This window comes from Arvicanthis niloticus, chromosome 3 (assembly GCF_011762505.2).
Source record: "Arvicanthis niloticus isolate mArvNil1 chromosome 3, mArvNil1.pat.X, whole genome shotgun sequence".
Taxonomy (NCBI): Eukaryota; Metazoa; Chordata; class Mammalia; order Rodentia; family Muridae; genus Arvicanthis; species Arvicanthis niloticus.
This window is the reverse complement of record NC_047660.1, coordinates 2,840,502-2,856,756: the sequence shown is the minus strand read 5'-3', so window position 1 is coordinate 2,856,756 and position 16,255 is coordinate 2,840,502. Positions and strand designations below refer to the sequence as shown.

Sequence of the window (16,255 nt, the reverse complement as noted above, 5' to 3'; positions counted from 1 at the left end):
CAACCACCCTAAACTGCTGAGGTCCTCCATCATCATCAGCTTAGCTGGACCACAGGATTGGAGAGCTTGAGCTGAGGATGGGGCAGAGGGTACTTTTACCACTAGAAAATAGCAGGTTCACATCGGAAGAACTGAGTAAGAATCTCAGCTCCAGTGAAAGATACAGAAGATTAAAAATAATCCTTTGGGATCGTGTTTTCGATTTAAATCAAGAACTTTCTTTTCTTCTTCTTCTTTTTTTTTTTTTTTTTTTTTTTTTTTTTTTTGCCAATTACCAATTGGAAAGAATCATAGAAAAAAAGATGTTTTCTTTTTTCAAAGTGTTGGTGGTCAATTAAAAATATGTACAATAAGCAGGTTCAACTACTAAAATGTGTGATGGTTTTTATTTGAGAAATATAGGAGTCATTAGTGGTAAAAGGCTATGGGTGAACTAAGAAGGCCTCAAACTGAGTCAAGAGCTGATAAGAGAACTCAGTACTTCCTGCAGGGAGAACACGGGCGCAGCATGCAAAGTCTCCTCGGGCAAAGGTGGGATTGTGAGAAGGGAGAAATCCACAGTGACCCGGTGTCTCCTGGCTGACTGGCAGCTCTCCTCCTCCTCAGCACTGCGCACGACACAGGCGGAGTGCCTCCGGAGCAGCCTGTCCCTCTACACACGGAGGCATGTTGGGGTCAAGGGAAAATTCAACACATCATGACAGACCCAGGCTGAGATGGTCATAGCTCGCACAAGTTGAAGATAATCATGTCAGTGCCAGTCACAGAACCTGTCACTAGGTCACAAACCTGATGCTGAGGTGAGAGAGGACGTTCTGCACACGAGGAACACTTCCCTAAATGGCTCCCTTGTTTATTGGCAGAAAGCTTTCTTATAATTAGAAGTAACTCAGGGGATACAGAGCCCCAAGAGACACAGCTTTACCAGGGTTCCAAGTTATTATCAATCTTTTTTTTTTTTTTTTTCTTTTTTGGTTTTTCAAGACAGGGTTTCTCTGTGTATCTCTGGCTGTCCTGGAACTCACTCTGTATCTGTAGACCAGGCTGGCCTCGAACTCAGAAATCCACCTGCCTCTGCCTCCCAAGTGCTGGGGTTAAAGGCGTGTGCCACCACTGCCTAGCTATTATCAATCTTTATCTGTTCTTACAAAGTTCCAGATAGATGGAGGTAATAGAAAATACAGGATAGGAAAGATTTAGAAAGAAGAAGAAAGAGTGTTAAGGGTGGGTACAGCCAACCAGAGTGGGTCAGCCATGGCTCTGGTAAGATCAGTCCATCTACTTTGCTGGCCTTGGACCCAAAAGGCACAAAGACTCTATAAGACGCCAGAATCATTTTCTCCTGCTTGCTTCACTTAAACCCAGGATTTGAGACCCTGGAAATAAGATCAGAGTTTCAGGGGTCTCCATGGCTATGGAGCTCCAGGATACATGCCTGCCTGACATGCGGAAGGCTCTGCTCTAATTACCAGCAGCAAACTAACTAACAAAGAGACAATGATTAAGCCACAATCCTAGGAAAAGCTCTTGTCCTCTGCTGTATGTTGGCTAAGGTATTTGAAAACACCCAGAAGGTCACATGTAACAAACAGCAGAATGTGAAGCAGGTTACACTGGCTACCCCCATTAGACATCAGACACCCTGTTTTAAGCGAAAAGAAATCACCTTATCTAGGGAGTTGCTCTTCTCAGGGTTCCTGTCTGGAAGGCTGTTCCCCGAGTCCGTGCTGATGAGAGAGCCTCTTGAGTCGGCATTTCTCACACTGTTGATGTTGGGAGTTGAGGCTGTATATGGAGAAGCTAAGAGGAAATTAAAGCAAGACCAAGTTTTGGTTAGACAGCACAAAATAAAGATAAATACTAAACTTTAAGAGAATTGTTTTTGTGGACGTTAATTTTTTATACGGTCATGTGGCTCGAGAGTAGTATTCAACTATTCCGCTTTAAAATTTTTTATTTTATGTGTTTGTTGTATGTATGTATATATGCATGTATGTACATCATACTATGTACCGTGTCTGTAGAGGCCAGAAGGTATCAGATGCCTTGGAACTGGAGTTATAGATTGTTGTGAGCGGACAAGTGGGGCTGGGAACTGAACCTGGGTCCTCTGCAAGAGCAGCAAATGTTCTTAATCACTGAGCTATCTTTCCAGTCTCTTGTTACATCACCCTTTCAAGAACCAGGTGAGTACAGGAGACTTCAGAATGACCTTTCATATGAAACAGGGGTAATCCACTTACTGGAGCTACCTTTGCTCAGATAGACATTATTTTTATTATTGTGTTATACATTATTGTAGGATACATCTTTTGTTATTTCATACATTATATTTGCAATTATTGTAACATACATTATTGTAGTATACATTATTTCAGAATGGGATTCAAGATGAAAAAAGGATAAATCCATCTCAAACATTTAATCAAAAAAGAAAACTATATCATAAACCTATAGCGTGCAACTTATATGACAAAGTGCCCCTGGATATTCCTAGGAAGTGTGACAAGACATTCTAAAACTCTAAGGACCCACAGAGACACCTGGCTCTGGCTAGGAACTGCCTTCTAACAGAGGGACTGTCTTGGTATTTTGCTATGATAAAAAGCAAGTTCTAGGCAACAATGTGAAACAGGAAGTAGAGACAAAGAAGTGTTTTTTTTTTCAAGTATGGAGGCTGAGCATCCACCGAGCATGAGCGCCCACCTCTAACAGCCTGAAGCCACAATGCAAGTATTTCCTCCCTAATTTACAAATATTGTCTGAAAAAGGCTATTAAGTTGCTGGGATATAGGTATTATTTGTTTTTAGAGGCCTGAATAAACAGAACTGCAAACAGATAAGTCAATTCTGATAAACAATGTTATTAGTTTTTACTTGGAGATACCATAAAAAACTATTATGACAGTTAGGTCCACCCTTAATCTGTAAACTAAAAATATTTGGCTGTGTCTGTTTAAAGAGGAAGGAAGGAACTCTCACTTGGAAGTAACGTTTTGACAAGCATGAAACAACAGTATTGGAAGATAGAAACTGGCCTCCAGCTTTGAACTATGGAAACTTTCTTAAAGTAATGAATTGGCTTCCTGCTTAGATAAGATTAAATAAATTTCACTCTGAAAATGACTGTTTGGTCTTTGTATCCGGTGAACCGGCAGACCTTCAACAGAAAGGCTAGGCTCTGAAGACAGCGTTAGAGGAGACACTGTGAGCGGCAGCTACTGCAAACCCACAACAGGCCATTGTAGACTTCAGTAGGAAAATGGGCTCTGTACATAGGGACACTTCTGCATAGGACAGATGAATGGATGGGCAGATGGTTAGACAGGCAGACGGATGGACGGACAGAATAGCTAACTCTGTTTTTCTACGTCTCTTAGCTGTCATTCTTTTAAATTTCATGGCTAATGTTACTCTCGGGCAACCTGGAGATGATGTTTAATTATCCTGATTAAAGATACGTGATGTGCATGTGAAGCCTTCTCCCTCCTGAGCATTCACTGTAAAGTGCATGTCAGGCTGCATGACCCCAGCACTGCGCTGTCACAGGGATGGGTGACAGCTTTTCTAAAGGGAGAGAAAAGAAGCACATGGACCACGTGGTAATTATGACTCTCTTAAAACAACCATAGCTCAGAGTGCAAGCAGGACATGAAAGTCAGGCCACAGGGATCAAGAAATGGATGGCACTATACCCACTACTCTCAGACTTTCAAACCAATTCCAAACTGTACTCCAAATTTAAGGCAAACGGATGCAAATGCAGTAACTCAACTCAGCACGATCATTTGTTCTCAGAATGTGTGCACTGAGCCCTTCACTGAGGGAAGGGCTCTATTTTAAAACATTCCCATGTGTTTTTAAAAAACTTCTTTTTTGTTGTTTTTTGAGACAGGGTTTCTCTGTCCTAGAACTCACTCTGTAGGTCAGGCTGGCCTCAAACTCAGAGATCTACCTGCCTCTTTCTCCCTAGTGCTGGGATTAAAGGTGTGTGCCACTACTGACTGGGCTTTAAAAGTTATTTTTATTCCTGTACATTTATTTCATAAATTAATACAGTGATGGGTTTCATAATGTCACTTTCACAGAAATGGCTTCAAAAATTAGTATTTTTTTATGTGTGTGGCTGCTCCGTCTGCCATATGCATATGTTGGCATGTGTACCTGCCGACAGAGGCCAGAAGTGGGCATCAGATCCCTTGGAACTGAAGTTACAGTCAGTCAACGGTGCCAGGAAGGAAACCTAAGTCCTCTGCAAGAGCAACAGCACTCCTCATCACTGAGCTATCTCTCCAGGCCACAAGGAATGCATTTTAAAGACCTTAAAGAACACGTGATCGAAACAATTTTGGCTCATCTCCCTTCCTTTTTTTTTGTTTTTTTTTACATTTTTATTAATCATTCCATTCATTTACATTTCAAATAATATCCTGGTTACCCCTCCACCAACCACTTATCCCATGATATCTCACTTCCTGGTTACCCCTCCACCCTCCCATCCCTCATCTCCCCTCTCCCCCCTTTTGCCTGTATGCATGTACTTCCCTACCCACCCACAATCTCTTGCCTCACCTCTCTAGCATCCCCTTACTCTGGGGCATCAAACCACCTCAGGACCAAGGGCCCCACTTCCTGTTGCTGTCCAGCAAGGCCATTCTCTGTTACATATGTCTCTGAAGCCAAAGATCCCTTATCCCTTTAGGTACTCTCCTTGGCTGGTGGTCTAATCTCTGGGAGAACTGGGTGGTCAGGCCAGCCTATGCTGTTCTTCCAATAGGGTTGCAGTCCCCCTCCGCTCCTCCAGTCCTTCTGCTAGCTCTCCCACCAGGTTCCCTGCGCTCAGCCTGAGGGTTGGCTCCAACAGCCTTATATGGAACAGGTGGGAGGAGAAATCTGAAGCTAAGAGGGGCTGTCTCCTAAAATACACAGAATCTAGTATCCAGGAATCAGTTCTAGAAATTCTCATTTGCATGTTATGAAGACGTTTGAGGCACTTGTTCCAGGACGGTTGGTAATGTGACTTCTTCACATTTGCTTGGAAGGATCAGCTGCAGCCCTGAAGTCATCAGGAGGCTTCCCGAGGAGTAGCAGCTACATCCAGAACAAAACCCAAACCCAAACCTATAGAACCTGGTTCCTGGGTGGGGCTTCCCTGGAAGATGTTTCTAAGAACAAGGATCGGCGCTGTCAGATGACAGAGCCAAGTGTAAAGAAGCCTGCTGTAGCTTCTGCAAAAGCAGAGTCAGGTCTGGAAAATCGATGATGAATGAGAAGTGACCAGATCAGTCCCGAGCCCCTTTCACGACTGCACCCTGTACGCACTTCAGTACAAGTCCCTCACTGCCATTCGAATCCTAACACTGAACTCTGAATAAGAGAGTCAAATGAGCCAAACACCCGCCACGGTGGCTTGATCACTTCCACAGTCTACAATGTCCCCTTGTGGAACTGTCAGTACTGGTCAGAGAGGACAGAGCAGTAAGACATCAAACACGTTGGTGGGTGTGAGGACTCATCATTTGGCTCTGAGAGTGAATTGTAAAGCGAGGGAGCACGATACAATGTAGCACTTATTTCCCACAGCACTCACCCTGCTTCTCATGTCCTGACAGTGATAGCTTACAGCTAAGGACATAAAGGCTGCAAAGCTGACAATCAGCAGGAGCGACCAGGTATTGGTGGAGCCTGGATGCAAAGCCACGCCTGTCTGAGCCAAGCTGGTGCTAGAACCACTGCAGCAAACACACCAAAGGTCATCTCCCCACTGGCAGCACTGGCTTAGCATCTGTGCAGAGCAGGCCAGAAATATGTGTGCAGGCCCCAGAAGAGAAGAAACTACCCACAACAGCCAACATTTACAGAACATTTTACACACACACACACACACACACACACACACGCACACACACACACACACACACACACACACACGTATGTATACGCATATAATGGGGGCATATAATCATGAAAATTATGCATAAAAGCAAGTGGGCTTCAGGACTAGCACTGATGACGTGGAGTAAATCTAGACGCTGCATGGGCTCTCCAGTGTCACAATCTACTCTCAATCCATTGTCTTCTCATTTCATTCATTACTGGAAAATGACGTCTTAATGCCAGAGAAGGGAGGAGTATAGATTCAGGAGCGTGGGTTAGTCCTGTGGATTCGATGGATGAAAGTGGAGCGGAAACATCTAGTGTCTTTGGAAAGTTAGTTATGTCAAATGATGGTTTGCTGGGACACACAGGTGAAAGAGTGTTTTCCTGAAGCAGACACAGGTGAAAGGACTCGTGATGAAGGAGTATAACTATGACCCCACAGACAGTGAGGATGAGCACTGAGCATTGGTTTGGTTTGCTCCGCCTTGCTTGTCTTTGCCAAACACACACATGTATTGGTTCACCTGACATAGTGTTGTTGAGCTCAACTTGTGGTAACGCCGACATTGAGAAAACTCAAAAAGAACTGACTGCTCATGAGCTTCCTGTGGCAGCTTTCACAGCCTCACCTCAGGTTGGCAAGACTGGCAGTTTCTTCAGGATTGAACTGCACGCAGCTGCTGGTTTATGACTGGTGTCTGCCTCCCTAGAGGACTTGTCTGCAGCTGCTGAGTCGTATTTGGTGTTTGTTACAGGACTGAACTGCTGCCAAAGATGATCAAGCTTGCCCCCAAAGAACTATTGCTGAACAGGTCCACTTCCCCCATGTCCTAATAACTTTTCTCTTCTACTACCTCTGCTGGGTGGTGGGTGGTGGGTGGGAGGAGAGATGAACCCTTATTAAAAGTAGGTTGCAAAAAAATTTATGCCTACATAAAAGGCATGACTTTTTGTAACTCATGAATTTGTAGCATTTAAAATCCTTTGATTACATCTGTGTATACATGCATACATATTACATCTGTGCATACGTGCATACGCATTACATCTGTGTATACATGCATATGTATTACATCTGTGTATACATGCATCATTTGATTACATCTCTCTATATGTGCATCCTTTGATTACATCTGTGTATACATGCATATGTATTACATCTGTGTATACATGCATCATTTGATTACATCTCTCTATATGTGCATCCTTTGATTACATCTGTGTAATTATGCATAAGTATGGCACCGTGTATATCATCATCTTTATAAAGCTGCAGCTTAATTAGTCCGAATGTAAACAGGTGCATTTTCTCGCAGAGAGACGTCTCTATTTGAGTCCTGATTTATGCCATCTGTTTTCCTTCCCATGGGGCTGTTTTTCATGGGAGGGAGGAAAGAACAGAAGATTTCTCAAAACTGATTTCTAGGATTGAATTCCAGCCACAAACTGTTCCCTCCTTCAGAATTATGAACAAGAATGTCACATCTCATCTAGGTCCCATTATTACAGGCAAATCCTCCACTCACCCCGATACCTGCAGACCACCTGCTTCCAAAAGCATATAATGAAGATTGACGATTTAAAAGCCAATCAACTGAAGAGTCATTGAAAGAAAGGTAACCCGGCAGCATGTCCATGAGACCCTGTTTCAGACTCACAGGAATCCTGATTACAGTGCCTCAATGATTTCACTTGTGAAACACTATGTAGGCCAGGAGAATAGTTAGGGCAGAAAGTCCAAGTCCTAATTCACCATTAATGACTTATGAGAGTAAAGATAGTTTGAGTGACACAGAACAGGGCTGGTAAGAGCAAGGAGCGTTACCAATGCCAGAGATGGCACCCAAGAGGTCTTTGTGCAGGCTGTGGTCAAGTGTGTTTCCCTTCTGTGGAGTCATGAGTGGATTCCCGGCAGGCACAGCTGGAGCTTCGTCCTTCACAATCTGTCAAGGGGAAGAGAAGGAATTATTAGAGTTGGGTGAACAAGTCTCATGAGCTGACCTTGATGCATGAAGGCAAACAATGAAGGGAAGACGTGTAACAGCTAGACGTGTTCAGCATCTGGAGTGGGTAGGCTGGTACATATGACATACAAGGGATGAGGTGGCAGAGGGACCAGAGAAGGAGAGAGCAGAGGAGGCCAAGGATGCTGCCATCTTGCCCTGGCCACACTCCACTTCCCACCTCTCTTCCTGCATAGAAGAGGGAGCTCCTTCCTTTTCTAACTGCAGTAATAGGATTTCCTGTCCTCGTAAGAGGCATCAGGTACAGTCTCTGGATGCTCAGATGGGGACTCCCTGTTGGGGGAGAAACTGTATTAATTTTAAAGTTATATCAAGAAGGTGGGTTTTACTTTGGTAAAATCCAAAGCAAGACCTTCTGTTCATTTTCCTCAGCATTGGAACAGACAGGGAGGTCATGTGCTGCCCTGCATTACTCTGCTCCGAGAACATATGGAGGACACACACGGGAAAGAAGATCCAAGATAATGTCAGAACAGTAAGGCTGGATGAGGATACAGCTTACAAGACTTAAAACAGAAAAATAAATGCTACCAACCTGGACCCTCTTAGAATATTATTTTAGGGGTAAACAATGGGACAATGTGGGGGCTGCAGAGATGGTTCAGGGGTTAAGAGCACTGGCTGTTGTCCGACAGGACCTGGTTCGACTCCTGGCACCCACATGATGGAATGTGACGCCATGCCTGTTTGCTAAACAGATGGAACTAGGCTGATTACTAGAGCCAGGGCTGAAGGTTTATGGATTGATCCGATCTTAGAATGTAACTGCCCAGGACTGGCTGCTCTTCTAGGGGACCCAGGTTCCCAGCACCCATATGACAGCTCACAGCTGCATGAAGTCCAGTCCCAGGGGAGCTGATGCCCTATTTGGGCTTCCACAGGCACTGTATGTACACAGAATGCATAAATGCCGGCAAAGCACATGTGCAAAATATGGATAAATACATCTTAAAAATTTTTAAATAAGAAATGTAATTTTCCAAGGGTATTATGTGGTACAATATTAGCAGAATGAAGGGAGAGTGTGTATTGGGGTGAGTAGTGTTCCCTGAAATTCATGGCCATCAGCAGGCACAGTACTCAACCTTACTTGAAAATGCAGGTCATACTGGGTGGGCCCTGAATTCAGCCACTTGTGTCTTTACAAAAAAGAGAGGTGGGCTCATAAAGACTGAACACCTCGTGTAGACAGAGACAAAGTAGAATGGCCACCAAGACTAGTAGCAGTTGTCAGCAACGCTGAATGTGAGGGACCACGCTCCCCTGCAGCCCTGAAGAGTCCCTGGCTTTGACTGTCCACAGCCCTCTGATAACAGCCCCAAGGACAATGCAGAGGTGTTGTCACCAAGCCTGCTTACGTACACTGCCCGGGTTCACAGGGAATGGCGATACATCCCTCACGTTGATCCGTTGGACGTTTTCAATTAGCAGCCCAAACAGAGGCAGGTAGAGAGTGGCTATCCTTGCCTGGTGACTCTGAAAAAAAGACACACATGGTAAGTGTGCTCCATGGCTGGGCACCGGATGGCAGATGATGTTACACTGGCAAGAAAAAGTCTCAGCCCTGTTAACAGGATTTGTCTAATGTCCATTTCCTTACGCCACTTAAAGAACATTTATCATCCGTTTTTCCCTCCGCTGGGAACTACTCACCCGTGACGTGTATCTGTCATCAAAAGAATGCTTTATCAGCAAGTTCTTGAGCATGCTGATGGCAATGACACGGACCTCCCGGAACTCCTGAAGTGCAGTGCCCACCTCCCTTAGTAACAGTCCCACCAAGAAGTGGTTTCTGCAGAACTCGTCCGTTAAGGAGTAGTCAAGCTGGAGATCTGAAAAAGGCAGTGGGACTCAGGTTCAGGGGGTCCACTGCCGCCTGAACCCCTCGGCCCACCTTGTGTGTGGCTACAGGTGACAAGACTCTGCCTCACAGGAAAAACGGGCAATTCAGCAAGGCTGCTCTGCTCCTTAACACATTAAATTCCCACAGGAGCCCCAAACAGATACAAATAGCTGCCCTGAATTTTGAATGTGGAACTGGTATTTGTGCCAATTTTTAGAAGATACAACAGGAATTATATTAAAAATGTTATCGACAATTTTTTTTAAAAAAATGTTATTGTGCTAACAGAAGTAGAGATCAATTTAATAAAACCACATCACTAAAGATAGAATGAATACAAATGATTTATTTAAATGTCATTTACTTTGTGAATTTAGCTATCCATTCCCTAGTTATCAATGACTTTATAGCCACGGTAAAACTCAATGTATATAAAATGACACACCAGTGCATAACCTATTTATTCTGCTTTCACTGAACAAGTAAGTTATTTCTGCAGTCTTTTCTAAAATGTCCTCCTTAAACTAAAACTGAAATGTACAAAGCACTATGCAGTAACTCTTTGCAAGCTACATGATAAGGCTGAGAGAGAGAGAGAGAGAGAGAGAGAGCGCGAGAGAGAGCTCATCTGCAAGGAGGGAGACTGACAGGAATCCCCTTGAAAGAGGATCAATAAAAGCAGTTACACATCCCCCCCCAAGGGAAGCACAAAGCAGGACTGACACCATTATCCAAGAAAGTCCTATGCACCCCAATTTGACTTCCAAAGCCTTCCTGACAGGTCCCCGTAAGTCTCCCCAACACACTGACAGAAGTCCCTACAGAGCATGTCAGTAGAAAGGAAGAATGTCTGTTTCTCCAGAACTATCATGTTTAGCAGCCATGTTTTGAGTACAGTTTCTGCAGACTAAACTCTAAGGCTGGGGCTCCCCTCAATCAATCTCTTAGGGAAGAAAACACCTTATGCTCTCTGTGACTGGTGCAGAGTCTGGCACGTGACCCCAACAAGCTGATGTACAGAACCCACTCTCCTCAGGAAGGCCAAAAGCTCGCTGAGCTCAGGTCCCTTCAGACTCAGGGGAGGGGGTGTCCAGAGCAGCTCATGAGGACTCAGCATGCAAACACAGAAAGCTCACAGAAAAGCCAGTGCCTTAAGCTGCTGTTGCTTCCACAGATAAGAGCTGCGTGTGTGGCGGGATGTGATCTGGGGTGAAGCACAGCTTTGTCTGTTCTGCTCCCTAAAACAGAATGCCGGGGACCCTAGGCACCTCTGGAGCGTATCTTCTGGGCTGTGACAGCAACGTCTTAGCACCCATTCGTCAGAATTAGAAAGCCTGGTCAGATATGCAGAGACACCCGATCGGACAGCGTACAAGCAGCTGAGTGGCCACTTGCATTCCTGTCTTTAATAGAGAAAATGCAAGTGCAAGCCTCTGGCCCACACCTACCTACAGAGCTGTCATTTGACTCCACAGTTGGTGAAAGAAAAGCTAATTTACAAGAGGGGAAAGCAAAACAAAAACAAACGCAGTAAATAAGACAAATTCCTATTATTTAAGTCAAAGAATTAAAGTGAAAAACAGTCATGATGTTTATTTCTGATGAGCCCAGAAAGCTTCAGATCTGCCTTTCATCTGTATGGGTTGTTTCTAGGTTTGCTGAAAAGCCAGTTTCTACAAAAGATTTTATCTATAATTGTGGAAATGTAAATTACACACACACACACCCCTCATCCATGAATAAAATCAAATTATGGGATAGCATGTGAATCAATACTTTTCTTATTTAAAATGACATGATTCTCTTCATTAAAAAATAAAACCATGCAGAGACAGGTTACCTTGGTATCTCTGAATTCTTCCTTTTCCAAATGGCATCGGCAAGTTCAAAGGAATATAGTGTTCGTGGTTGCACACCACACGGAGAAACTCAAACTTGTACTCAAAGAGAGTCTGCAGGAAGAAATGATGAAACGTGAGAACCTCAGCGGATGTTGTATCCAGGACTCTGGTGAACCGACTGGCAGCACGGTGCATGAGCGGTTAGTGCTAGTCCCGTGGCCCGCAAACAAAGTGCTTGTTTCTTTACATGTGCTGGATGGCTGCAGGGATTTGTGTGAAAACCAAACACACTTCATTAAATAATAATGCCTCCAGCAGACTTTAAGGCATTTATTACGTGTGTTCCTCTAAGCCTAAAAAGGATTCCAAGTATCTTATAATTACATAGACTCAATACAAGGAAAAGAATGAGTAAGCTGGAAGGTAATAAAGGAGGGTAATTCTATCACAAAGGTACATACATAGTTACAAGGTCTCCGCAAATGATCGGAGATCAACAACACACAGGCTTTGGGTTTTCTAGTCTAAGTCGATCTAGGTGTGAAGAGAAAGCCCCGTCAGGCATGCCTACTTCTCAGTCAGGGCTGCTTGATCCCTAATGCCTCATGTTTATTCACACAATAAGTACCAGCGTATCCAAGAGGGGGTGCATGTGCTGAGGGACAAAAAGACAAGTCTGAGGAGAACAGAGAAGAGGTAGATTCCAGGTCTGAAGGGCCAGCTAGACACAAGTGAAGGTGCCCAACAGACACGCTACCTTGGGGTCCCCAGGAGCAAAGCAGCTGATGTAGTTGTTGATCTGCTTGAAGACAAAGCCTCTGTCCATGAAGGTGAAGCATCTCTGGGGGAAGAAAGCCAAGAGCCATTAGTTCAGACCCACGAGTTGTGGAACCATGCATTCTACTCTGCTGGTTAAGTTACCTTTTGATGCAGACACATGCCCTCTACTGTCTACTGAGTACTGAGGGCATCACTGTGCTGGGAGGCTCCTCCGAAAGCACAAGTGTCCCTGCATCAGGGGCCCTCCCCCTGGAGGTCCCTACCTTGATGAACACAGCAAGGCTGTGATTGGCATTCTTAGATGCTTCTGGGTTATCTCGGAATTTCTGTGTTATATGTGGCATCAGCATGTTCACCACAGTCTCCACGGCGTGATGGTAGGAGGCTGGAAATCTCTGGTTTCGCAGTAACTGAAAGGAATTCAGACCCAACATTTATGATGTTTTCAATTGTAATACTTAGTTAGGGTTGGGGTTCAAGTCCATAAAAACAGAAACAAAGAACCAGAGTTCCAATCTAACTCATGTGAAATTGGATAAAAAGTGAATTATACTCTTCCTAATGTAGTCTAGTGAGTTTCCATGCACGATTTCATCAATACTTTCAAGAACGGAAATCACACAAGAAAAAAATTTACCCAATTTTAAAAATCAAATTATAGCACAGTATTTAAATTTATATTATAAAAGTGCTCAGATATGTCAAATACCTGGACCTTCTTTGACATGGCAACGAGGATCTTGGTGGTTTATCCCGATGAGAACAGAAATGGTGATCTAAGAGCTTTGGCAGAAAATAGGGCAGAACCCTGCATTTCCTGTGGGCATCTTTGATGAGGAGCACAAGCCAAGCATTTCTCAGACACTTTTTATATTCGTTACTCAAAACTTAAAAACAGGTTTAATTGTGTGTGTGTGTGGTGGAGGTCAGAGAACAGCTATTAGAATGTTTTACTACATGTGGGTCCCAGGGATTGAACTTTGGTCATCAGGCTTGGTAGTTTACCCGATGGGACGTCTTGCTGGTCCTTCTCAGAGAAAGCACTGGCTAGGCTGAAGCCCCAAGTATTCAAACAACATACAGACATTGACGAATGCACATGGCCAGTTTAAAGGGCATGGCAGCCTCCTGCTTGCGAGTCAGCACACATGATAATTTCTCTTGTCATTAATGCATACGAGAGAAAGTACCAACTGCTGAGCAGTCAGCTGCATTACATGCCAGTCTCTGCACCACACTCTCCTGGATACTTTCCACCCCATCCTGTATGGTCCTTACGACTTATTCTGCATGGTATATGGAGCGAGGGACAGTAGGAATACGTGCTTAGTTACACAACTTGAGTGATTCATATTCAGATCTACCAGGAGTCCAAAGTCTTCTGCCACGTGAGACCACACTTTTCCCCTGACTTCACAAACAAAGGAGAGAGGGAGCTTAACTCTTATCCACTGGAATTAATTTCAACAGCCACAAGAATGGAGCACCCCAATTTACAAGTAAGGAAGCCAATGTTTAACACTCAGTACAAACTCCAAATTATCCTTCCTTTATCAGCCCCCCTTTGCTTCCCCTCTTTGGTGACCAGACCCCTTTGAGGTGCAGGAGCACTGGCTGCCCAGGTAGACTCTATTTCCCAAGCCTAACTTATAGCTTGGTGTGGGCCACATGACTAAGTTCCTGCAAATGGGCTGCAGAGTGACAGGTGCCTCCCAGGCCATGCTCGTGAGAGGAGCAGATAGCTTTCATGTTCTTTTCTTTCCTATGTCTGGAACATGCTGTGATGGTGAGCCAGCCACAACATTGTGGGGTGGAAGGTAAAGCCTCGGCTGGATAATCAGATAGGAGGTTGAGTCCCTGCATAACCCTGGGGGGACAAGCTGTCCTTTCCACACTACCTATCAGTTCATGATTTTTCAAAACAGAAGATTAGGTTTCCTGTCACATGTGAGCTACTGTTATCCTGGCCTGTTGTAGTCATGCAGGAAAGGCTATGGCAAGCAGTGAGTTTCCTGGACACGGCCCATTGTTCTACATGGTGAGCTCTGGAGAGACAAAGATCCCAGAGACTTTGTTGCAGGATTGCTTCTCACTGTTGATATGTCCTTACTGTCACTATTACATAGCCTAATGATTCCTGGGCACCAGCCCCATCCTATTGGGCAAATTTCCTACAGATCAATATGAAGATGTACTTTTATATTATAATGCTGTTTAGATGAATTAATGACTTTATGGAATTCCTGATTTGATTCAAATAATTTTAGAAAGAAAGTTTTAAGAGATGGTTTTAGTTTTTTTGCCAGAAAGATTTAATAAATTAGAATCAAGGTAGGATGTGCCCCCTCCTCATAGTAAATAAAGACTGGATAATAAGGTATACAACAAGCTCTCACAATTGCACTAACAAGAGAAATAGGCTTGGGACAGATTTGTGATCAAGGAAAAACATTCATTCTAGGTCAGGTCCAAGAATGAAGCCACAGGTGTGCACTATGATAAAGCAAGACCATGTGACACTGTGGCTGTGAACTTATACTGAGCTTACAGAATGAAGCACTGCTCTGAACTTACTATGGACATCCTTCTGTAACTCCCATGTGAACTATGGCTGTGAACTTATACTGAGCTTATAGAATGAAGCACTGCTTTGAACTTACTATGGACATCCTTCTGTAATTCCCTTTTGTGTACATTTTATCTGTGAGGGAATTTTATAAAGGACTTTTGTCTAAGAAGCTATAAAAAGGCTGAGAGAAGAAATAAAGTGTGGCTCTTGGGGCTCTGCTCCATCTACCAAATGTCTATATGTGTCTGTCTGGATGTATGCATGTACAATATGTATTTATGTATATATGTCTGTCTACATGTATATGCATACATAAGTATGTAGATATATGTGTATGTTTATAAGTATGCATGTGCACTTGTGAAACTGATGAGTTCAAGTCGGGACCAGCCGAGAGAGAGGAAGAGAGAGAGAGAGAAAGAGAGAGAGAGAGAGAGAGAGAAACTGAGAGAGAAAGACAGAGACAGAGAGAGAGAGAGACAGAGAGACAGAGAGAGAGACATAGAGACAGAGAGAGACAGAGAGACAGAGAGAAACAGAGAGAGAAAGACAGAGACAGAGAGACAGAGAGAGACAGAGCGACAGAGAGAGAGACAGAGAGACAGAGAGAGAGAGACATAGAGACAGAGAGACAGAGAGAGAGAGAGAGACAGAGAGAGAGACAGAGAGAGAGAGAGAGAGACAGAGAGAGAGACAGAGAGAGAGAGAATGATTTTCTCTTTCTCTCCATGATTTTTTTACTTGCTAGCTACTTAAGAGTGAAGAGTTCAGTTTCTCACTGGGCATTCTTGCTACCCCAGATAATTAAGTTTTGTTCCTATCAACATTATCAAGGCTGACCCTGTAAATCACCCACTGCTATCATCGGGATCGGGGTGTGGGGGTGGGGAGGGATATGATTGTCTGCTATATCAGGAGTGGGTGGGGAGGGATATGATTGTCTGCTATCAGCACCGACACCAATCACCAATGCCACATCTCACTGCCTCCTTTGTTTACATGGATGTTGAGCCGGCTTTCCACAAAGCAAGACACATTTTAGACTGAAGCAAGGATCTGTATCTTTCTGACATGAAACTCTGCATGATTTTATATACTAAGCACCAGGACTTATTATGAAGATTAGATGTAATCACGTTTTAATCATCTCAGTTTTCAAATCAACAGCAAGAACACGCTGCCTCTAAACGCATACAGAGTCAAGAATCCAGTGAGATAGGATCACGTTGTAAGAATACAAATTAAACAACTCTCAAAAACAGAACCTGCTTTGAAAAGTTAAAAGAATTCTGTTTGCTATGTACAACCGATTATTCTG

The 16,255-nt window shown here is 43.9% G+C and overlaps 1 protein-coding gene across 38 annotated transcripts in view; it reads right to left on the bottom strand.

Annotated features, from left to right (window-relative positions):
• Dock9 (dedicator of cytokinesis 9) overlaps window positions 1–16,255 on the bottom strand; it is a 252,226-nt gene that overhangs the window by 52,734 nt on the left and 183,237 nt on the right. For all 38 annotated transcript variants that reach the window (XM_076930545.1, XM_034499085.2, XM_076930554.1 and 35 more), the window contains exons 28-34: window positions 12,632–12,778; window positions 12,346–12,429; window positions 11,588–11,699; window positions 9,558–9,736; window positions 9,267–9,380; window positions 7,706–7,823; window positions 1,667–1,800 (exon numbers count right to left, since the gene is read on the bottom strand). In XM_076930545.1, the coding sequence (XP_076786660.1) occupies window positions 1,667–1,800; window positions 7,706–7,823; window positions 9,267–9,380; window positions 9,558–9,736; window positions 11,588–11,699; window positions 12,346–12,429; window positions 12,632–12,778 (888 nt within the window). The remainder of the gene's footprint in view (window positions 1–1,666; window positions 1,801–7,705; window positions 7,824–9,266; window positions 9,381–9,557; window positions 9,737–11,587; window positions 11,700–12,345; window positions 12,430–12,631; window positions 12,779–16,255) is intronic.